Below are 24,320 nucleotides of genomic sequence, written 5' to 3' on the forward strand. Positions count from 1 at the left end.
AAGGACTGGTTAGTAGGCGAAGTATCAAATACTCTGTCCACTCTGCTGCTGTTTGTTTCTCCTCCGTTACAACCCTGCAACTCTTGCTGAGGGCCAAACCTTCGCGTGGCCTGCCGGAGAAGCTCGGTTCGTAACATTTGGTGGCTCCAGAGAGGAAGAAGATTTCGCGGAAAATTACGATTCCGAAACTATCGGTTCTTGAAAGACGGAAGAAGATTGAACAGAAAATTTATTTTTCGAAGCTATCGGTTTCTGTGAGAATTTTCTCTACGAAGCATTCGATCTAGAAGTCTGTTGTGTCGGAGACATAATTTTTCTGCTTGTCGAAAGGGATCTGTGTATTTTTTGCTGCACAGATATACTAACTTTCAACAATGGCGAGCAGAAGATCATATTTTGTTGAAAATGAGCAAGGTGCTTGTCGCTTGTGCACTAGGCCAGATGAAATTGATGATATGGTACGCTGCGATGAATGCGACCGTTGGTTTCACGCTTCATGCGTAAAGGTTATACGATTGCCCGATGAAGATGAAGAATTTGTTTGCGTGAAATGCAGAAACGATAGGGCGGAGTATATGGAAATTTCGCAATCCACAAATCAGGATACAACCCTAAAGGCACTAATTGAAGCGTTGAAAATGAGTGGTTTGACCTCATCAACTCATATCAAACGCATGACCCTCAATAGTTTGCCAATTTTTAATGGTACTTCAAAAGATTGGCCAAAGTTCAAACGTGCCTTTGAAGAAACCACCGAGGAAGGAAGTTTCAGCAATGTAGAAAACTTAAATCGTTTACAACATGCTTTGAAAGGAGAAGCAGAAAGATGTGTTCGTCGATTGTTTCTCGAACCAGACAACGTTCCAATCATTATGAAGAAATTAGAAGAACAGTTCGGGAGACCAGAACAAGTGTATCAAGATTTACTTGGAGAAGTATTAAAGGTTAGAGTCGAGAACCAGATGAAGATACCGGATCTGTCAGATGCTTTGGAAGACATGATCATCAACCTCAAAGCTATTAAAAAAGAGGGATACCTTCAAGACCACAGATTAGTGGATGAATTAATTTTTAAATTTTCGACCGATAAACAATTGAAATGGATCGAATTTAAGTTTAGCCTTGAGAAAAAGAACAAAATACCAACACTTGAACATTTTAGTGAATGGCTTTATCCGATAGCAGAAAATATCAGAAAATTGCCGAAAAGGAATGAAAGATTTCGACAACCTGTAAACTTTCATCGTCCTCAATTTTTGCCAAATCAACAACGTCCAGCGGAAATAAACAACAATCGTCCGATGAATCGTCCACCACAACCTCATAATTCTCACCCGATGAACACACAAACCAGACCATTCAATACACGTGTGCGGAACGTTCAACGATTTTTCCACCCATGTCCATGTTGTCAGGGTTCTCACGCACTATATCGATGTGAACGTGTTAAGAATATTCCGGTACATGAAAGGCTAGAAATAGTGGTAAACAGCCAGCAGTGTCAAGCATGTTTGACATCGAATAATCATAGCCAGAACAATTGCAATGCGGCTAGAGAATGCGGTATTCAAGGATGCAGAGAAACCCATCATCAGTTACTGCACACTGGCGACACAGTGCGGATGAATTATCATCAAACAATCCAAAATGTCTACTACCAGATTGTTCCAGTGGTTTTGCGAAACAATAATCACACGTTAGAAACGTACGCATTTTTAGATGCCGGGTCATCTTTAACACTCATCGAAGAGAATACGGCAAATAAATTGCACTTAAACGGTGTAACCGATCCATTAACCCTAACATGGACACAAAACCTATCGGTGCAGGAAAACTGTAGCAGAAGAGTGAGCTGCATGATCAAAGGAATGAACGAGAAAAAAGAACATTTACTTAATGGTATACGGACTGTGAAAAATCTACAACTGCCAAGTCAAACGTTATCTGGCAGCATATTAGCAGCACGTTATCCGCATCTTAAAGGCATCAAATTATCCGACTACCAGAAAGCTCGTCCAACTGTGCTGATTGGATTAAACCACAGTCATCTTTTAATGCCGGTTGGTCGAAAGATGGGACGACCGGAAGAACCAATGGCGATTAAAACCAAACTTGGATGGTTGATTTTTGGCATCGACAAAATATGTCTATCAGAAACAAATCACTTAATGATTCACAAGAGCGAGGATTTGATGACTGAAATGATGCGACGATATTTTTCCACCGAAGAGTTTGGCGTTAAACCGGTGAAAACAGTAAAATCTCAAGCATTAGAGAGAGCGGAGACCATCATCGAGAAAACACTGAAGAAAACGGATGGTAGATACGAAGTAGGCTTGCTATGGAGAGATGATAACGTCATATTGCCGAACAGCTATAGCAACGCGCTCCGTCGCCTAGCAACGCAAGAGAAACAGCTAGCAAAAGACCCTGGTTTGAAAAATTGGCTGTGCAAAACATTTGAAGAGTACCAGCAGAAAGGATACATACGCAAGCTTACGAAAGAAGAGTTGAAACGGCATTCACAAAAAATATTTTACATTCCTCACTTTGTGGTAGTGAACAAAAATAAGCCGATACCAAAGCCGAGGTTAGTATTTGACGCAGCAGCAAAAATCAACGGCGTTTCACTAAATTCACTATTATTAACCGGTCCAGACGAGATGGCATCTTTATTTGGAGTGCTCCTTCGATTCCGTGAAGGACCCATCTGTGTGTGTGGTGACATCAAGGAGATGTTTCACCAAGTGAAAATTCGGAAGGAAGATCAAGATGCGCAGCGAATTTTATGGCGTGACGGCGATAGTACCAGAACACCAGATACTTACGTCATGCAGGTTATGACGTTCGGAGCAACTTGCTCACCGGCATGTGCGCAGGTAGTGAAAAATCGCAATGCGGAAGAAAATAGTGAAATGTACCCGTTAGCACTTGAACCAATTCGAAACCAGCATTACGTGGATGATTACCTCGATAGTTTCTTTTCTATGGAAAAGGCGATCAAAACGGTGACTGAGGTGATTCAGGTTCACGAAAATGGTGGATTCCATATAAGAAATTTCATCTCGAATAAGCGAGAGCTAATGGAAGCTATTCCTCAAGAACGACATCAGGTGAAGGCTATCGTCGATATAAAGGAAAAAGACTCGTGTGTCGAGAAGATCCTGGGAGTCCAGTGGAACACACAATTGGATTGCTTCGGGTACAAGGTAGATCTTGGACGAATAAATCTGGAAAAGAAGCCAACCAAAAGAGAAGCTTTGAGCTTCGTAATGAGTGCATATGATCCACTTGGCCTCATTAGTCACATAACCATCCAGGGACGTATTCTAATGCAATCTATCAACGCCGCAACAAATGATTGGGATACGCAGATTCCTGATAGTTTGCATGGAAAATGGATCGAATGGCTCAAAATGATCACCAGCGTTAAAGATTTAGCCATCCCAAGACCAATTGTTGCTTCAATTATGAATCCAGTTGAAATCCACATATTTGTAGACGCTTCACAGGAAGCATTTGCTGCAGCCGTATATGCAAGAAGCAATTTCAATGGGTGCTTTGTCGTACGACTAGTTGCAGCAAAGTCTAGAGTGGCTCCAACGAAGGCTTTGTCAATACCAAGACTAGAGCTACAAGCAGCAGTTTTAGGAGCCAGATTGACTGCTAGCGTAATTAAGGAGCTTAGATTAACGATTAGTCGTACAATATTCTGGAGTGATTCGAAAATTGTTCTTGCGTGGATTAACAGCGAACATAGAAAGTATGAAGTTTTCGTATCGCATCGTGTAAGTGAAATATTGGACACAACCAGTGCCAACCAATGGAGATGGGTATCCACAAAGGATAATCCAGCCGATATTGCCACGAAAATCACCAGTAATTCGTGGACATGGTACAATGGCCCACAGTTTTTACAAGAGCATGAACGCGACTTGCCTGGAGTACATGAAGTAGGTGAAGAACAGCACATCGTTACCGTTCACAAAGAAACAATTGCTCCAGAATACTATTTTTCATCGTGGGACAAATTGCTGAAGCACCAAACAGTTATGAAAAAATACGTCGATTTCTTGAAGAACCGGAGCAATTTTTCTCGAACCATATCGTACAGGGACATGGAAACGGCTAAACTCTCATTACTGCGAAAAGCTCAGTGGGAAGGTTTTCCTGAAGAGATGGAAGCTCTCGAAAAAAGAAAGGAGATTTCGAACAAAAGCAGTATTCGAACACTAGTACCGTTTCTAGATGAAAAAGGAATATTAAGATCAAGAGGCCGTCTAGAAAATGCATCATGCTTGCCATACAACGCGCGTTTACCAATCATTTTACCACAAAAGTCACGTGTTGTGAAACTTCTCGTTCGAGACTACCACGAGAAGTATATGCACCAGGCAGATAATGTTATAATCGGAGTTTTAAGACAAAACTATTGGATTATCAATCTACGAACAGTCTTAAAAAATGTGAAAAGTTGCTGCCAAAGATGTATTTTGAACACCGCTGCTCCTAAAGCACCTCTCATGGCACCGCTACCAACATTTAGAACGCATCCATACAATCCTCCATTTCTACATACAGGAGTAGATTACTTTGGTCCTCTAGATGTTACCGTTAAGCGCTCTACTGAGAAACGGTGGGGAGCGATATTTACCTGTATGAGCACAAGAGCTGTACACCTGGAATTAGCAGAGAAACTGGACACCGATAGTTTCATGGTGTGTTTGAATAACTTCCTTCATCGCCGCGGAAAGATAACACATCTGTACAGTGACAACGGAACAAATTTTGTTGGCGCAGAAAAAGAATTGAAGAAAATTGTCGAAGATATCGATCTAAGAATGGGACGTGAGGCTGCACTAAAATATAAAATAGAATGGAAGTTCAACCCGCCTGCAGCACCGCACTTCGGAGGTTCCTGGGAACGTCTGATTCAAAACATAAAGAAAGCATTGCGACATATGGTTACTGAATGGAAGACGCGGCACCCAACACCAGAAACATTAAGAGCGACTTTAATTCAGATCGAATCCATTTTAAATTCGCGACCTTTAACACATTTGCCGCTAACGTCAGAAGAAGAAGAGGTTCTTACACCATTCCATTTCTTAATTGGTAGAGGTGTAGATTCCTTACCAGCACCTACTGAAACTTCGCAAGTGGATCGGCAACAATTTAGATTGGCACAGCACAATGCTAAAACATTCTGGGATCGATAGAAAAAGGAATACCTGCCTACTTTGATCAAACGAAATAAGTGGACGTGCAAGGTAGAACCCATCAAGGTTAATGATATAGTGATCATCACGAATGATAACGCTCCACCTGGACAATGGCTTAAAGGAAGGGTAGTAGAGACTGCAACAGCACCAGATGGACAAGTTAGATCAGTGTCGGTCAAAACAGTCCAAGGTGTAATAAAACGACCAGCAGTGAAAGTTGCAGTCATAGACGTTAAGCAGAAGGAGCATTTGCTGGTTGTGAAGAAGCCACCGCCATCACCAACAAAAAGAAAAGTGCTATCTGAAGTAAATTTGCAGAAAGTCCCGCCAAAGAAACGCATGATAGCTCCATGCAATTGGGCTCCGAAACTTGTACAACAGTTGAAAAAAGAAGATGATGTATGAATCGCGGCCAATATAGCATAATCCATTGGGATGAATTATGGTGGGGAGAATGTTACGCACGCGATTCTAAATTTCTTTTTTTACCAATCTGATCATAGTAACCATTATTTATCCTTCCACGTGAAAATAAGATGTTTCTGGAAACACGAATTATCCCGTCCGAACGGATCTTCGGGTAAACTTCTGAGGATAAATTTAGTATAAAAGTAGGCGATATTTTAAATAAACCAGGATTCAAACGCAGAAGCTCTTGGAGTAAAGAGGTTTAATTCTAAATATCCGAAATAGGACAGAGCCCCTGGATTTCCGAGCCAAACACCCCCTTCCGTCTGCATAGGCTTCCCAACCTTGGATCAGAAGCAACTAGCGGGAAGGACTGGTTAGTAGGCGAAGTATCAAATACTCTGTCCACTCTGCTGCTGTTTGTTTCTCCTCCGTTACAACCCTGCAACTCTGCGCTGAGGGCCAAACCTTCGCGTGGCCTGCCGGAGAAGCTCGGTTCGTAACAGCTACATTCTAAACCAGAAAATTAAAGAGTTAGGTACAGTTCTGCCAAAAAGAAATTTCCTATGCGATGCAATCAAGTCTTCATCGAAAAAGGCAATGAAAAAAAGTATCGCAATTCCATCCATAATGACAATAAACAAAAAACTTGGGACACTTCATAGGAAGATACCGTAGGCGCATCAAAAGGCGTTAACAAAACGGAAAAATGCGTGGAAAGGAGAGAACATATTCTTCCCACGTTAGAACATTATGCCAATAGTATATAAACTGTAATTGTGGATACAAATAAACACTTGCTATTTAGGTCTCAAACTGAAATGATCATGTGTGTGGATCATAGTGTCTGGAAATCTTTCTTCCTCGTCTTCTAAAAGGTGGTACGACCAGCGCGTTGGCAACAGTCTTGTTTAGTCGTCTGATCGAGCCAAAAATGTCTTGTAAATGCCTCGAAATTTTAAAGTTGCTATAATGTAATGCTATGTTTTTAAGTGCGTTCTAATAGATTTTTGTGTTTGGTCATATTTTTCTCAGCCTTGGAATTGCGTGTTGATGTTTTATAAGTTGTCGTAAATTTTCTTGAATTATTTTCCAAAGGTATTTTATGGGATCCAGACATAAGATTGAGGCTGCTAAAGTATTTTGCACTCCCTAGTTGATGTAAAATTGAATCGATTCTTGGTAGTGGACATTTTTTAGCATTTGTTTAACTTTTTTGTTCAATTCCCTGAAATCTGCTGCAAGTCGCCATTTGTTTTTACCATCTGTTGCTTTCTGAGGAGCAACTATGATAGACGAGTTGTATGGTGAAACTGAGCTTTCTGAGGAGCAACTATGATAGACGAGTTATATGGTGAAACTGAATGTTCAGTTTGTTGTAGTGGTGGGAGCTTGGAATCGGAACTACCCGATTCCGATTCCGTGTTCGGAATCATGTCTGGAACCGATTCCAATGCTGGAACTTATTCCGATTCTGAAGTCGATTCTGGAGTCAATCTAGTAGCCGATTCCGGGATCGGAATCGAGAATTTGCTCCGGGATGAGAATTAGCTCTTTAATTGAAATAAGAAAATTCCAGAAGCGAAATCACTCAGAAAATCTCCATGAGAATGGATCGTTTACATCCTAAATTTTATTTTTTTGCCGTTATCAATACTTAGCATCATTGGACCCAAACGCCTATTCCTATGGAGTTGTCGAAACCGACTCCGGTTCGAAGGCAATGCTGATTTTGGAGGTAATTCCAATGCCGGAGCCAATTTCGATTCCGGAGCCAATTCCGGAACCAATTCTGGAGCTGATTCCGGAACAATTTCCGGAGCCAATTCCGGAACCAATCTCGAAGCTACAATCCGTAATCGATTCCGGAGAATAGTTCGGAGCTAGCCGGAATCGATTCCGACGAAATCTTGATTTCTCCCATTACTAGTTTGTTGTGATAAGTAGAATACACCTCTAGGCATTCAGGAGCTGCGATGTGCTCTGGTCTAGCGAGTGGTCGTCAGGATAGTCATTATGATAACACTGTTACACTGGAAAGCAGGCACACAACGAGTGATATCGCAAAGCAGATGTGTGCAAAAGTCACAAGCGATAAAATTTTGCCAGCCACAGGGCGATTAATCAAGCCGCGTTAAAACACTGGAATAAGCAGGAGCGATCAAAACCACGTCTGTGCGTCACCAAGCGGAGAGAGTGAGTGATAATGATATTAAGTAATAAGGCCACCTCACTCGGCCAATTACTTCCACATTAAACTATACTATACTATACTATACTATCTGGTATCGAGTGATAACAGATATACAAATTTTGGGAACAAGAGTTTTTTTTTTAAATATAAAATTCAATGTTACTTTTCCTGGTAATGGGAATAATTTTCGCCAAAAACCTGTTTATCAGCAACGCGCGACGAAGAACAAGGCTAAAACGGAGAACAAAAAACTGTTCAGAGTTGTCACTCGGACAAATCAATATAAAAGCTCTTTGCTTGCCCGAGTCGGGACACGGGTAAATTACTGAATGTGTTTAAAACAAATACAACAGAAACGGATTTCCGTCGTTCAAAGCCCGTACTCGCCCAGATTATCTATTCCAACAGTTACATGAAGTACTAGGCGCCTCCATTAGAAAACACCAAATTACTATGTTTATCTCTTTTTGATCTTTCATAACACAACAACTGCCAGCTTCAGAAATTAATTTATTTTTGCTTTTTTACGAACTGTTTCGAGTCCGCTTCCGAATTCAGACGTATTTAAAACACGAGAACGAGACGATAAATCAATCAATTTTTGTAGTCCCATACCCGGCTGCTCTAAACCTCTTTTTCTTGGGCGCGAATCGTCGAAGTTTCTGAAATAAAACAAAAAAATGCGTTTTATAAGGTGGATGATTTTGAAGATCACTGAATATTTACCTATTTCTTGACACGCTTTTGGATTGCTTGGTATCATCTCTTCGGTGCAGTTTATTTGAATTTCTTGATCTCTGTGAACTTGCTTTCGATGCCTTATCCTGCTTAGTGTCCGTATGGAACTGTAGCAACTGTTTGGGAGCTTCACTAAGACCCAAACACTTCGCGTAGTGACCCAGGTGGATAGCTTTGATGCAAAATATGTTTCTCAGTTCCTTTTGGAAGTTGGAGTAATATCTTACCCACGAGACGTACGCTGTTGACAATGGAAAAAGTAATTTTTGGTTAGTCTTATGGAAAAGTTTTTGATTGAAATGTATTGCCCACAACAACGTTAGACCTGATCCTAATGGTTTTGATTTTTTTTTTATTTATTTATTTATAGAGACTTTGAGGGCCGATCTGGTGGTACAGTCGTCAACATGCCTGTCGTGGGTTCAAGTCCCGAATAGACCGTGCCCCCATACACACGACTGACTATCCTGCTATGGTAACAATAAGTCACTGAAAGCCAAGCTCTCACTTCACTCGTGGGTACACAGGCAGGCCTTGACCAACAGCGGTTGTTGTGCCAAAAAAGAAGAAGAAGAGACTTTGAGCCTACAGACTTCTGCATTCGCTCTTGCATTCGATCGAAAAATGATCAAAATCGGAAGAGGCGAACGTAGCCAGCAGGAGTCATTGAATACAGATTTACATTAGGGGCCATCCATAAATTATGACACGTTCTTAGAGAGGCTGAGTATATTAACTTCATCAGGAATCGACGAATATTGGAAAAGAGCTAAAAATAGAGATATTTTAAACAAAAGAAGAGTAAAGCAATTTTCACCCGCCTTTTTAAAGATATATCTAAAAACAACTGATGCATTTGTCTCGTCAAATGCTGCAGTTGCGTTCAACGTTGCCACGCTTGCCAAATCAAGCAAAAAACAATGTAATTCTACCAAATCCACGTTTTTCAATGAATCCAAGTTCGGATGAACTCATCTATGCTGAAATGGCCTCACCAAGTCTAGATGTCTAGCCTCGCCAATTAATCTAAACTCAGTAGCAAAATAAGTATCTTTTTGCACCCAAAATTATGTTACTCTTTGCTAGAATGTTGGCTAGAATGAATGTGAGAGTCTTGGCGGACCAGAACTGTTCGTGGAATGCATTTGACACGCTGGCGCATTAGTTTCACATAAATTTACCCCATTTAAATAAAACATACATACCCTTTTTAGCGCTGTCGAATAGTTGATCCTCTTTCTTTATGAGGCGCTCGTAACGGTGCTGTATCTCGTACGCCCAATGGATCTTATTGATGGGCTTGCGCTTCTGAGCACGGTTCACAAATAGTCCAAAGTTTTTAATAATTCCATCTATCTTTTGCTCTTGGATTCTAAAAAAGCAGAAAGTACTTCATTGCAAATACACTGATTTGAAACAAACTGTCTGATATGCTGTAACATTACCTGATGTGTTTGTCCGTGAGGTATTGAATGAATTCTTGCTCGGCCGGTTCGAGGAAAATCACTGCCTTGCCCGTATGCCCTGCACGCGCTGTCCGACCCACGCGGTGAACATAGTCGGCCAGTATTTGCGGCGCATGGTACTGCACCACCAGATCCACCAGCGGGATGTCGATACCGCGGGCCGCAACGTCCGTGCAAATTAGCACCGCTGCCGTGGCTTTGCGGAACTCGTTAAACACCGAGATACGCTCCAGCTGCGTCATGTGTCCGTGCAGTTTGTAAAATTTCAACCCAGGCAGTAAAACATTGCTGCTATCCGTGGGGCCGTTATTATCGTCGTTGATATCTTCTTCACTTTCGCTCGCTTCATTGTCGACAGTGCTGCCGAACTTTTGCAGCGTGAGCACCTCCGTCATAACGTCATAGTGAAAATTTACCAAATCCTGGGTAGCCATGAAAACCAGTATTTTCGAAGGCTTCTGGCGCTGCTCATGTACGATCAGTGCGCTCAGTGCAACGAGCCGCTGCTTGGGTACGGTCACTAAGTAGCGCTGCTTCACTGTAGCCGGTATGGACACGTAGTCGCCAACGTTAAGAAGCTGATCGGTACATATGTTTGCGCCTTGCTCGACCGATGGCGTCTCACGCTGTACCACCTCACTCGTTTCAACGTACACCGGATCCTGCAGAGTTAGCCCAGCTAACTCCTTAACCGATGCAGTTAACGTAGCGGACAGTAAAACGGTTTGCATCTTCATCGCTTCGTTTTCATCCTTCTCCTCTCGGGCTTCCCGCATTGCTTCGATAATCTGTTTCACATCCGTCTCGTATCCAAGCTCGAGCAAACGATCCGCTTCATCCAACACGAGACAGCACACATTGCCAAACTTGAGCGATTCCGTATTCCGAATGTGATCACACAGGCGTCCCGGTGTCGCAATCAGTATGTTCAAACCGGCCCGCAGTCTAGCCTTCTCGGTTTTGCGCTTCTCGCCTCCAGTCAGATACCCTGGGACGATCCAGGTGAAGGGTTTCAGCAGCTTTTGTATCAACTCATACGTTTGTACAGCAAGCTCGCGCGTTGGAACGATAACTACCGCCCGAATCCCATCGCTGCGGTGGATCTGTGGCCTGATGGTATGCAGCCTTTCGATAAGGGGCAGCGCATAGGCGAGCGTTTTCCCCGAACCAGTTTGGGCGCGTATCAATGCATCGGTGCCCTTGAGCAGTGACGGTATTGCCATGCTTTGCACCGTTGTTAGGTGTTCATATTGTAGCAGATCTGCGATATTCTTCTTCGAGTGAGGGTGAATATCAAGCGAGTCGAAGGATTGCTCACTGAACAGCTTCTCTTGAAATGGACGTACTTCAGGCGGCCGAATCGAGTCAGTTGGTTTGCTCAATAGCGGTCTGTAGGCAGGGGTTTCTGTTTTCACTTTACGTATCTCTTGCTTTACCACCTGTTCTGTAGAGCGCTTTTCGGCGGTTGAAGGAACATTGCCCTTGGTTTCACCATTCTCTCGTGGGCGTGATTTTTCATTGCTGGCGCTATTCTGAACGCTCACTTGGGGTCGTTTTTTAGCAATAATTGCTTTACCCGTTGGCACTTTGGTAAAACGTATCGGAATTTCATCCTTGTTATTGACTGCGATACTGGTGTTCTTGGGGGGCTCTGAAACCTGTAGAACAGCAAGGTTTAGGTGAAAGTTAACCAGGTAAAATTGTGTGTTTAGCTAAGATATAATTTAAGACTATTTATACCTGTGGATGTTCATCGACGATGAAATTACTCAATATGATATCCATTGTTTTGATAAAGCGTGTAATTCACAGTTCAGATTCGGGCACCACACATGCCGCTCAACACGAGGCGCATATGTCAACACTGTATTCTGACCAAAGTGTATAAGGATGGGATGAGCTCAAAGAAGAGTCAAGGCTAACATAGTCCCATCCCACAAATCAAGAATGCCCAAGCTGAATACCCAAATAACAAAATGTGATTGCACTGTTTTCCAAGGCAGTTTCTAATGTGATCAGCATTATTCGCGACTCGCAGACTGTTTTCCAACAGCTTTTCTATATCTGTGAAAGCTTTGCTGTTGAAAAATATCTCGCGAGTATTAAATATTGATGTAATATTGGAAATTGACTTGGATTAACCTTATGTTATGCACCTGATCCCAGTATAAGGTTGAAGATTTTCGAAATACAGTGGAGCGCCGTTTATAAGGGTACCTTTTATCCGCCCAAATAGCCAGCTCGTACTTTATAGCTGATTTGAGGCTGTTTAACGAAAAATCGTTCCGATGTCGTACTTTGTGGCTGATTAAAAGATAGACGGTACTTTGCGGAACTATGGAGCTTTTTAACAGGCACATGGTACTTTTTGGAACTTTGCGGCTGATTAGCACTATGTGTAGGGTTCATGATAGGACCTTAAGGCTTGGTAAGAAAGTGTACCGAACTTGGTGGAACTTTATAGCTTTTTAATGCATGACATCGGTACGAGATGGCTCTTGCCAAAGTGTCAAAGACAGACGCCGGCAATAATCTCATTGCTGCTGCACAAGTTATATTAGTTAATTGAAGGAGGAATATTGAGTGAAGTGATTGTGATTGTACAGTAAATTGTGTGACATTTTGTATAATTCATGAATATTAAGGATTTAAAAATATACAAATGAACACAAACAAAACAAATCCTGTTGTTTATTTCATCGATGACGCTTGCTTGAAAATAAAACACAAAGAAAAAAAAATCCCCGGCACCGTAGCATAAGGAAGCTGCTTAAGCGCTGTTTGAAAGACCCACCTAGAACTTTGGTGCTGTTTATCTACTGCAAAAGGCGAATTAGAGCAGCGATCTTTAGAGTGCCAAAAAGAGCTGCTTAAGCAATTCTGGCTATTTGGGGAGAGTGGAGAGAGCGTTTCATTGGCTTACAATCGTTCATTCTCTTTCTGATCCTCAGAGACAAAGCGCTACTGCAATATGCGCTATCTCTTTCTTCGCGCCGCAATACTCTCTGCAGAGAAGGAGAGTGAAATACGTTGAGAATCGAAAACAATGCACACAGCGCCCAGAGTGTTAAAAAAATGAAAATGAAAAAAAAAGAATTAAAAAGCGGCACCAATTGGGCGATGGAAACTTCTGTCATTTTCGTTTGGTGTTTTTCTGCCAAACTCAGACTTTGATACAAAACAATCTGCCGTACATGTCATAAGACAGAGCAATTTGAACATAAGCATTTCGAGTGGCTATTTGGGTCTTATCTTATACTTTGTTCCAAACCCATGTACAAACTGTCAACGGCAACATTTCCGAACTGTCATATCCATACATTTTTCAGCAAGCGGAATTCCGCGGCCGCGAAATTCTGGTCCGTGTATTTTCGGCTTAATGCAAAATGCCAGCGCCCAGAGTGTTAAGCTACCGTTTAGCAGTCGGATTCCTTTAACCGTAGAGTTGGCAACCAGATTTACACACGTAAGTTGGCAACCGGCATACCCAGGTATTCCACACGTTTTGATGCAAAATATTAACGATTTTCATAGGTAAACAATGCTTTCTATATTTTAATGCTGTAAGCAAGTAATGCTGACCATATATTCTCTTCTATTTCATTTATTCATTAAGTTTTTTTTTTCATTTTTTGATATAAATAACGGTCAAATAGAAATTTGGAATCGCTTGAATTTGACTCGAAAATAAGCACAATACGAAAAGAGGAAGAAGAGAAACGTCATTCTCCATACAAAATGTATGGAATACCCGGGTATGCTGGTTGCCAACTTACGTGGTAAAGTTTAAAAAAAATCAAAATAAAATACTTACAGGCTGTTTAAAATTACAACTTATGCACCAAAAAATCATAAATTAAAAGTTGGGAGGCTACGGAAAATTTCAGGTCAATAAAAGCAATGAATCAAAAGTTATTGCAGTTCGAAGCTGAAAAAAATACCCGGGTATCCGGTTGCCAACTTAAAGGTTAAGTTCGAGAGCTCGAGTCATTTAGACACCGTTTAGAAGTTGTTTCATGGATTGTAGGCGCTAGAGAACTGTTCCTTCAAATGCGGATCAAAACTTTTGCTCGTTGGGAATTTCCGTACACTGCGTGACAGCTCGTTTATCACAGTAGAGCTCGCCTCAATCAGCGTTGTGTTTGTTTACAAATTTAGCCGGTCAGTGTGTATTACGAAGCCCACTAGCCAGTGAAACAGGAAACCATGTCCGCCGTAAAAGATCAATCAGAAGTACGTGTCTTGAATCTTGCCACAATCGCAGACAAAGCACCCGAAACCTTTGCTTTTGCCTCTACTTTGTGCTTCGTTTCAGCACCAAAACCATGCCCAAAACATAATTGTAATCCATCCCGGCTCGCACTACCTGCGCATCGGGCGTGCATCGGACGTGAATCCGGTGAGAATTTTGCACGCGATCGCACGACGCCGCAAACCGGGTGGAGAAACGCACCGGGACGGTTTGCTACCGCCAGTGGTGGAGAAAACGAAACAATTGCTGCAGGAGCTGGAAGATGGCCGGTTACAGATAACGCACACCCTGCAGTCCTGCGTGCAATCGAACGGACAGCGTCGGTATGCTACACCGCCCCAGCAGATTGCCGCCTTCAATCGACGCTCCCAGCCGGAAGTGTTACCGGACGGTCAAACCGACTGGTACGATAAGGACGGACGGGATGTGGTGATAGGAGAGGACGTACTGCAGCTCAATCCCACCGGAGAGTACAATGTGCACTTTCCGATTCGACGCGGTGAGCTGAATCTGCACGCCGGTGTCGGTGGATCACTGTTTGCGGTCATGTCGGATCTGCAGAGTATATGGGAGCACGTGCTGCATACGCGGCTCGAGATCAAGCCGAGCGATATGAAACACTACCGGGCGGTGCTGGTAATTCCGGACATTTACAACCGTGCTCACCTGCGAGAGTACGTGACGCTGTTGTTGAATCAGATAGGGTTCGGGTGCTGCTTTCTGGTGCAGGATCACGTAGCGGCCACCTTCGGTGCGGGGCTCGGTTACGCCTGCGTTGTCGATGTTGGGGACGGAAAGACGTCCGTGTCGTGCGTGGAGGATGGCATTTCGCATCCCAACACTCGCGTCCGGTTCGACTATGGTGGAGCGGACGTAACGCAAGTGTTTTACTGGTTGCTGCAGAAGTGTGCCTTCCCTTACCGGGAGTGCAACGAGCAAATGCCACTGGATGGTGTGTTGTTGCGTCGCCTGAAGGAAGACTTTGGGCATGTCAATCTGGACGTGTGCGGTTCGGTGGAGAAATCGTTCACGGTTCAGCATCCGGCAACGCCGAAGCGTCAGTACACGCTGCAAGTAGGCGATGAGGCGATGGTTGCTCCGTTAAGCATTTTCTACACCGAGCTGCTCGCAATAACGGGCGCAAATCGGACCGCGCCGAAGACACAGAACAGATGCTCATCGCAACCTCATCCGGAAGATTGTTTCGATGCGGAATATATCAGAGAAACGGGGGTAAGCGTTACATTTTACTCTCGAACTGTGGTTTAGCATATCATCAATACGTTTTGGTTCAATTTGTAGCGTCGCAATAAAGACAATCTGGAACAATCGGCGATCGATAGTGGAGCGCTGGCAAACACGGACGCGCCCGATGAGGATCTCGTGGTGGATGGGTTGGAGCAGGAGCGGGAAGCAAAATCCAATGATCGAGATTATCTGCTACCCAGTGGACAGCTGGTCGGGCTAGATCAAGCGGTTATTCAAAGTATCGAGCGATGTCGTAAGTTAACCTTATTTTCGATATTTTCATGCCTTACATTATCCAACTTGTTAAACAACATATCTCCACTTCTTCCCCATTGCCACTGGGCAGCCACCGACGAACTGAAGCGTAAAATGTACAGTTGCATTCTAATCGTTGGCGGAGGAATTAAATTCGCTGGCATCGCCAGCTGGCTGCAGAGTCAGCTGGCACGTAAAATTCCCGCTGCCTATCGGTCGGAGCAGAGTATTGTGTCGAGCCCGAAGGATATGGATCCGGAGATTACGAGCTGGAAGGGTGCTGCGGTAATGTCGTGTCTGGAAAGTGTCGTCGAGCTGTGGCTAACGGAACCCGAATGGACGCGGTATGGTTTGCGTATTTTGCGCGAGAAAGCCGTTTTCATGTGGTAGGGGTGGTTGGAGATGGTGCTTTTATACAGTGAAATACTACAACGAAACAAGATTTGTAATTGTAAATTTTTAGTTATATAAATTCAATAATATGGTCGTTCGATAATTCTCAATGGATAATCAAGTGTTTTCCGTAAATAATTTCGTATATAACACACGCTTTAACGATTAAAACACGATTAACAAACTCTAACCGTCTTTAGATCGGCATTTCAAACCGCTGAATAAAATTCGGTATGAAACTTTTCGTATAATTATCACTGAGGTGAAACATTTCAACACCATCCAAAGAATAGAAATTTGCCACAAAAGAAATGTGTTATAATAAAGGGAATGTTTTCCTATGCTTGTACTTTTAAAAATGTTACCAAATGAATCAATTTAATTAAATATCTAAAACAATCAAAATACATATACAGGCGGTCCCCGAGATACACGGTTAATGGGGACCGAAATCGGCCGTTAAATACCGCGTATCTCGAATTTCCGCGTAAGTCGAATCTTGTGATTCCCAGCCAAAATATCACTAATTTTCGTGCAATTTTGCAAGTAGGGGGTGATTTTAGCCACCAAATTAATTATTTGATATGTTTCTAATGAATTGAACAGTTTTAAACCTTTTGAAATGGTATTTTACATTCGATCAATACGGAAATTATTTGGTATTTCACAATGGATGTGTCAAATCAGTACAATTTGCTCAAATATCTGTCAAATTTGGAAAACCGCGTATCTCTGAATCCGCGTATAAGAGGTACCGTGTATCTCGGGGACCGCCTGTACCTTGGACTGAAGAACAAATGATGTTGACGTTCATGACATCCCAAAATGAAATATTTCACTACCCAAAAAGCAAATCTGCCAACGGCCTTGCACAACACAATTTGACGTTTCTGATTTGCACTTGTTTTGCAAAAAAATAAAACATACACACACAACACTACTTCACTTTTCACACGAGTAGTCTGTCTTCGGACACGAAATTTCTTTCGACTTTTCCTTGTGGAACAACGTACCGCCAGATCGCATCATAATAATGGCCGCTTCTCTCCTGCTGAGGTAAGTGGTGAAGGTGTGGAAAAACGTTGAGCAGCAACCAGCCTCTCCCTTCCTCCAGTGTGGAACGGGATGGATATCGAGCGCTGGCCACTGTTGCACCTTCACAACCTGGTGAAATTACATAATGTTGAACATTGTAATTAACGTCCGCGGTCCGTTTGTTGTGCTTCCGTGTGCCGTTGTAGGAACGCTTGCCGCCGTACGCTGCTGCAGGGCTACCAGAGCACCAATGCCGCGCTGCCCCTGCTGGCCGCCCGTACGATCGTCCTGAAACCGGTGCAGGCGGACGTCCGTCCCGGGGAGTCGCACGATGACCGAAACGCACGACTGAAGCGTCCCCAGTCCCCCCATCTGACCATCTACAGCTTCCAGCTGACGAGTATGCTGTCGATTACGCACCGTTTCACCGGTCTGGCCCTGACCGGATACATAACCGCGCTCGGACTGGGCGCGCTTGCCATGCCCCACGATGCCACCCACTATCTGACAATGCTGGAGGGGCTCAGCGCTCCGACGCTGATTGCGCTCAAGTTCACCATGGCCTACCCGTTCGCGTACCACACGGTCAACGGTGTGCGCCATCTGTTCTGGGATATGGGCAAGTTCCTGACGATCAAGGAGGTGTACACCACCGGCTACACGATGCTGGGCGTGTCCGGTGTGCTGGCTGGACTGCTGACCGCACTGTAAGGCGCAACGCTCGGAGCGAGGGTACCGGATCTTAGAGTGGCGAAGAGGCGCGTGTGTTGTTGGTGTTTTGTACAAAATAAAACGCGAATGTTGTGGAAGGTAACGGAAAGGAGGCTCCAAATTTCGAACCAGTGCTAATTTATTGAACCCCGTTGCATAGTAGTGGAGACGAACAAAACAATTGTCGAAATAATAAACCAAATTAACACACAAACCAACCTAACGAGTGGTGTCGTTAAGAATGTGGTCTGCAATCGAAATAAGGAAAAGAAAAATATGCTATTATAGGAACAGCAATGTTCTACAAATCAATTAAATGCACAAACTAGCTTAATTCATCAAAAATCATGCCATTCGTCTAAATTTAAAGATGCATAACAATTCAAAACGGAATTTGGAGTTCAGAACCATTAATCTGCTATCCAGGCAAATTCCAATCATTGTTTTTTATTTGGTTTTGTACTTTCGCATTAAATATCACAAAAAAGCAACACAGTTTCTTGTTTACGTTTATTTTAGTTTTTCCACTTTTTTTTATTAATCGCAATATGTTTTTTGTTGTTCTTGTTTGTTAATTTTATAAAATTTGTAGGTTATCTATAATAATGTGTGTTTGTGTTGTGTCTGTTCCTTTTTTTTCTTTCTTTTCATTTTCGGTTGTAGTCTAATGTCCTTGCGACTGTATGTATCGGTGTCTTGTCTTGTGTGTCATTGTTGTGTGTTTCATTTCTCTTGTCGCCTTTCACTCATTGACCATTATTATTCAATCCAAAAACAAGTCCATCCATACCGCGCGTTTGTGGATTTCGTACCTTTTCGTTTCCTGTTTTCTACTTCTTTCTTGTTTGATCTACTAGAGAGTTTGATAACTGTGTGTGTGTTTTTTGTTGTTGTTGTGTTGTTTAATTAATCTCTATCCGCCCTTCACTGCGCCGTTACTAGCTGTTCTCTCCGTCCTGTGGGCTGCACGCTCCTTTTGCCTTTTTTCGTTTGAATCACTCGAATTGGTTACGGTTTTTTAAGCTTTTACTTCCGTTTTTTTAAATCCATTTTTTTTTCCTACCAGCAAACAACCCCATTCCGACCAATTAATTTCACCTAATATTTATGCGCTCTTTTGCGGTGTTCTTTTTTTCTTCTGATTCGTTTCTTTTCCTCTTCGCGCATCACACTACTCTATCTCTCTTTCCTGGCGAATAATAAGATAAATGTATATGTGTATGTATATACCAATAGTCACTTTCTTCACGTCCTTATTGTAAAAATAGGTAAATAAAAGTAATAATACAAAATTATATAGTTAACATAAAATCACAAATCATCTAATATATAGCATGATGCAGCTCCTCCTCCTTCCGCAGCTTTTTTGTTTTGTTTTTGTATATAATATGTTGGTGTGCATGTGTCTATGGATAGATCTAATAAATCTGGAGCATCATCCTTGCTGACTCTGCATTACAATCCAGTCCGTCCACTCGCTTCTGTTCTCTGTTAAACCCTGTCAACACGCCGGCCTGTCTCATATAAACCACCTCTATCTATCCTAAGTAGCCTGGCTCTGCTGTTACTGCACCTCTGTCAAAACAGTAATCGAAAAAACGGATAAAAATCGATTCCATGGTTTGAGTAGTACACACACCAAAAACGAAGCAGATTTCTCTCATTTTCTCTTTCTCTTTCTCTCTCTTTCTATGTCGCCATCGTTACTCAAAACGATCACAGTTTAAAATTAGGGGAGCAGTTCTGTCAAACGGATACGGAAAATAGTGTATTCATCCAATTGTTTTGTTGGCTAAAATTCCACCATTTTTAATCCTAAATTGCTGCTGATAACACTACAGCAAACCGCAACCTTAGCCACCATCATCATCATCTCAAGCAGTAAAAATTCGCAAAAGCAAGCATTAAAAAAAAAGCATACTCCTCCGCACGTTCCTTACAAACCCCTCCCCCCGTAACAATACTTAGCAAACGCTCCCGGCAACGAAATTGAAAGACAAACTAATTTAATTTGCACGCAAAACTACAAATTATTTTGTACGATACACCATCAATCTTTTGTACACACACACGCCCCTACATAACTGCTTCACCCACTCCACTCTCTTCTACACCCTTCTTTTACTTTCTTTCTTTCCCTCTCTTTCACATTATCTCTCTCTTTGCTAAATTTAATCATCTCTAATACTGCTTTTTTACGACGTTTGATCCATTCCGTGCCCGTTTTCGTTGCGGTTCGCGTAGAACCAGGAGGAAGAAGAAAAGTACTATATATGGAAGTTGAAATGACTTTTTTTGGGATGAAGGGAGCAACTGAACTAATATAAAACTTCCCCCATCTACTTCCTTCATCTGTTTTCTTCATTGCTTGTGCTTTACCAACGATTCGTCACCTGTTTCTTAACATGTTCTGGGTTTTTTTGTTTTACTGTTTGAATTTAATTTGTATTTTTTTTTTTTCTTCATTCTCTGTGTTGCATCGCACTGTTGCCAAATTGTTCACTTTCATTCAAGTTTCTTTTCAAGATCAACTTCACATCTTTAGTTTACCATTCCTGGCCAGCACTTGATCAACGATATTTTCATCTTCATGGATATATATGTGTTCTGTGTTTTATCTTGTGGTTTAGATTTGTGTCTGTAGCTTTTCGATTACGTACATATTTTACGTTTCGCTTTCTTTATACTGTTTGCGATTTATTTTCCCTTTTTTTCTTTACTTTTTCTGTAGCATTTTCCAGTCTATGTGCGTCGTCAAATTTGCAGTGGATTTTTATTAACTTGTTGCGCTGTTTGTTTGTGTTCTCAGAACGGAAATCTTTCTGTAGAGCGTTAGCTGGTAGCGGTGTAACTGTATTGTTGTATTCCTTGCAAATGCTTTTACTCTTGCAAATTTCTCTCTCACTCTCTATCCCTTTCTCTCTCTCTCTATCTTTACTTTCATTTTTTCGTTTCTGTATTCTGTTGTGTGCGACATATTTTTACTTTTCTGTCACTGTGTGTTTTACTTCACTCAAAACCAATTTCGATGGCAATTTATTATTCACCCGTGATTTACACACAAGAACATTTCCATTTTCAAACATCCAAACCGTTCCTCCAGCTCCTTCAAGACAGACATTCGTATCGAGTTCATTGTGTTCCAGAGTTGTAACTTGTGAAATTTTAATATTTTCTTTTACGTTGCTTACTATTTCGCTGTGCTTCACTGTCCCATTAGCGTTCGTTTAGTTTGTATAGATCGGGGGTGTGTAACGCACCTCCTCGTTGCGATCAAAAATTAAAAACAAAAAGAGAGAGCATATCTACCGTTTCGTTTCGCCAAAATCAGCAACACATAGTTCGTGCCGTTAGAGGATGACTAAAGATATATTCTACCCTCGACTCGCTTTCATCTAGCTCTAAATGCTTTCTACGCCTTTGCTTCGCACTATTATCGCACGAATTTCCTGGGGGACGAGCAACGGGACCACCCTCACACAAATAGGAGTCAGTTCAGTTCCGAGGGACGATCCATTTTATCTTACCGCACCGTGGCTTATTTTTCGAGACTGCAGTCTGCCCGCGTACAACCCGATTTCCACACGCGCGAAAGGAAAACGCTCTCCTTCGCTTTTGACTATGTACCATCGATAGGACTATACTAAGGAAAGCTAGTCGCTAACATGTGCCCTTCTCTTTCGCTACCTCCGATATTTCGTCCGATTTTTCCATTTCATCACACAACTTCTATTCTCTCTCCTCCGATTACCGTTTAGTCTTTTGTTTATGTACAAAAAAAATCGATCGTGTAGTCCCCCCCTCTTCAAGACTTCATTCATCGTCGTCTTCTCCGTGTCGTTTAGATGCTCAATCGAGTTTGTGCACACGCTAAAATTCAGTGCGTGTTTGGGTGAGTTCTTCCTTCGGCTAGCTTGCCAACTAACTAACGCAACTTTATTACGATCCCCTCGCCTAAATCACACATCGTTCGCCGCCCCTATCGATTCGATTCAATGATGTGATCACTAAATTTAAGCTACATTTTGATTTAATCAGCTTGATTTGCTTCGGTGTGCAGTTTTTTTTAACTGATGCGTTACGCAAACTCCGCGTAACATTTTAGCTGCGAGTGTTGTTTTCACTCAACACTACACACTACACGGCATCATTTTACTATTTTGCGCATTTAGACCAAAACTAGAATGAAGAGAGAAGAAAGCAAGAACTAAAATAAAATTAAACACAACAAAGCTGTTAGCTTCCGAGTTGGTTTTGTTCTGAATTTTTCTGCCTCTCTTCGTTACTCTTACATACTTAATTCGTCGCACTTAAGTATTTAGTATCGTTAGTTTTAATTTAATTCATGTTCCCAATGATTTATGTTACGTTTTCATAGTTTAATGGTTTTTGCTTAGCTTTTTTGCCTTCTTTCTTATGTTTTTTTTTGCCTTCTCCATTCTTCCCTTCCCGAGAGTAATCATAATGAGACAGATAATATGGCTGACACATAGAGACACATGGATAGACATTCGATTCAAAGAACTGTGTTTTTGTTCGCTTTCACCTTCTTTACTGATACACGCACACACATACGCGGTCGGTCTGGTGTGTGTTAGAACACGACCCCAATTTCCATTTCGATTTACCCACAGTAATATACGCAATGCAAGTGAGGAGGAAATGGGGTACGATGCAAAATCACTTTTTCCCCAGTTGCGGTCCACCATTCTCAAGGAGAGTTTATATGATGATTATGATGATGATACTGCCACTAATACTACAACGCGATACGGAGGAGAATGTGGCGTGAATGCCAACGCAGTGTGTATACATACACACTCACGGACCAAAACGGTTAACCACAACAACAATGGCGCACAAAAAATGTATATCAAATTTTATACATGCATTATGATGCGTCGGCAATGCAATCTGCCATTCGAATACGGACTCTGCCCGCGAGATCCGCGGCCACGCGGTAAACTGCTGCACTCGCTATGTATATTATACTAGTTTATTAGCTCATATTTCGACTACCCACCTTTTTTTTCAACTGCACCACAATGTATTACGACGTATATGTATAAACGTTTGGAGTCTTGTAAGTTCTGCATTTCTTCCGCGTAAGTGAATGGTGTGTTCGTTTTGCTTCTGTTTTCTATATAAAGTTTACACGCCACTTTCTCTTGGTGGGAGATGCACTGCCACTTCCAATGCTTGAGAATATGCACCCCGGGTTGGTACCGACACTGGCTGATTAAAACATATTCGAATACTGGAATACAAATTACAGAATTAAGATGGCAACAACAGTCGGAAAGCCAATTTATGGGAGTTTGGGCAAATAAAAGCAAGTTAGATAGATTTTTGTCCGTGCGTCAGGATATTGGTAAGCGGCCAACTACAATTTCCCAGTATGGTCATATTGTAAAGTTGACGCATCGCACCCAATCTGAATTTGTTCATCGTAATTGTTTGCTTCGTACCATCGTTCTGTTGCTCAAGCAGGCTCCAACGGTCATCAGTATCGGTACAACCCTCTATCCTCCTGTCGCAAGTCAGATGAAGTCAGTCGCACCTTTTTGTTTGCTATTTCAAAGCACCTTGCCTTTAAAAGTTCTAGCCAGCAGCAAGTTGTTAATTTTGATTGATTGAATATTTGTTTCCAAACTATAGATAAGAACGTAAGGTTCTGACAAAGGGTAAGCATTGAAATAAATAGCTTTCGCACCCATACGATATAACAAAAAAAAAATGAAAAAAATAACTTACGCATGAGTATGTACGTCTTCGCGTTTGACGTACAGATACAATTGAAATGAATACAAAATAAACCCTCCTTACGCAAGAAGCCGTGAAAAGGGGAATGTGTCATATGAAGTAAAATCTGCACCAGCAGTAGTAAACCTGTGTCTTACGTCCTACATTCGAATGTCCACCTCCGTTGTAATCATATCGTTGCCTGCGTTGCCTCTGGATTCTATGACACCATTCGATGCACCTCCTCTTCCTCTCCTCATCGTCACACTTCCACTTCTTACGATAGCTTGCGACTGTAGTAAGATATTTGCGGGTATTTGCGGTAATAGAAACGGTGTATCGGTGTGTCTGCGTGTATGTGTGTTCATGTGTGTGTGTTTCGGGGCGCTCGGTTCGGTCGCGCTAAAGAAACAAAGAAGCAACATGATCCAGCAGCGTTTACCTGCGGTTGAATTCGGATTTGATAGCTTCTATGATTTCTTGCTTCGCCTTGGCAATCTCGCTGCGCATCTCGCGCAAAATGTCTTCCTTCAGATTGTCGAATTCGACCGCAGTCGGAAGGGAGAAGCTATCACCACCATTGATCTGCTGTTATGTTTTCGAGGTTTTTGTTGTTATACAAAGCAGTTCCAATGTCATGAAAAGAAAGGAAAAGG

At 42.2% G+C, this 24,320-nt stretch overlaps 5 protein-coding genes across 14 annotated transcripts in view; 3 read left to right on the forward strand and 2 right to left on the reverse strand.

Moving 5' to 3' along the window:
- The first annotated feature begins 1,471 nt into the window (after positions 1–1,471).
- Positions 1,472–5,699, forward strand: LOC121600471. Its single transcript, XM_041929095.1, has 2 exons — positions 1,472–2,590; positions 2,659–5,699. The coding sequence occupies exons 1-2, from the start codon at positions 1,623–1,625 to the stop codon at positions 2,699–2,701; spliced, it is 1,011 nt and encodes a 336-aa protein (XP_041785029.1). The 5' UTR covers positions 1,472–1,622; the 3' UTR covers positions 2,702–5,699.
- Positions 5,700–8,314: 2,615 nt separating this feature from the next.
- LOC121599994 (probable ATP-dependent RNA helicase CG8611) lies at positions 8,315–11,920 on the reverse strand. Its single transcript, XM_041928172.1, has 5 exons — positions 11,769–11,920; positions 10,008–11,686; positions 9,768–9,934; positions 8,551–8,803; positions 8,315–8,486 (listed from the first exon to the last, which is right to left on the reverse strand). Exons 1-5 carry the CDS (start codon positions 11,811–11,813, stop codon positions 8,330–8,332), a joined length of 2,301 nt encoding a protein of 766 aa, XP_041784106.1. The 5' UTR covers positions 11,814–11,920; the 3' UTR covers positions 8,315–8,329.
- Positions 11,921–14,143: 2,223 nt separating this feature from the next.
- LOC121600363 (actin-related protein 8) lies at positions 14,144–16,290 on the forward strand. The gene is made up of 4 exons (XM_041928870.1): positions 14,144–14,261; positions 14,344–15,513; positions 15,583–15,781; positions 15,875–16,290. Exons 1-4 carry the CDS (start codon positions 14,235–14,237, stop codon positions 16,171–16,173), a joined length of 1,695 nt encoding a protein of 564 aa, XP_041784804.1. The 5' UTR covers positions 14,144–14,234; the 3' UTR covers positions 16,174–16,290.
- A 779-nt stretch (positions 16,291–17,069) lies between these two features.
- LOC121600210 (succinate dehydrogenase cytochrome b560 subunit, mitochondrial-like) lies at positions 17,070–18,140 on the forward strand. The gene is made up of 2 exons (XM_041928625.1): positions 17,070–17,232; positions 17,418–18,140. The coding sequence occupies exons 1-2, from the start codon at positions 17,210–17,212 to the stop codon at positions 17,920–17,922; spliced, it is 528 nt and encodes a 175-aa protein (XP_041784559.1). The 5' UTR covers positions 17,070–17,209; the 3' UTR covers positions 17,923–18,140.
- A 517-nt stretch (positions 18,141–18,657) lies between these two features.
- LOC121598374 (protein enabled) overlaps positions 18,658–24,320 on the reverse strand; it is a 38,196-nt gene continuing 32,533 nt past the window's right edge. For 8 of the 10 annotated variants that reach the window (XM_041925094.1, XM_041925097.1, XM_041925096.1 and 5 more), the window contains 2 exons: positions 24,107–24,252; positions 18,658–23,179 (listed from right to left, as the gene is read on the reverse strand). In XM_041925094.1, coding sequence (XP_041781028.1) covers positions 23,074–23,179; positions 24,107–24,252 — 252 coding nt within the window. In that variant the 3' untranslated portion in view covers positions 18,658–23,073. Of the gene's footprint in view, positions 24,253–24,320 lie in introns of all 10 variants that reach the window. The other 2 variants (XM_041925093.1, XM_041925099.1) reach the window with 2 other exon arrangements.

This window comes from Anopheles merus, chromosome 3L (genome assembly GCF_017562075.2).
Source record: "Anopheles merus strain MAF chromosome 3L, AmerM5.1, whole genome shotgun sequence".
NCBI classification, from domain to species: domain Eukaryota; kingdom Metazoa; phylum Arthropoda; class Insecta; order Diptera; family Culicidae; genus Anopheles; species Anopheles merus.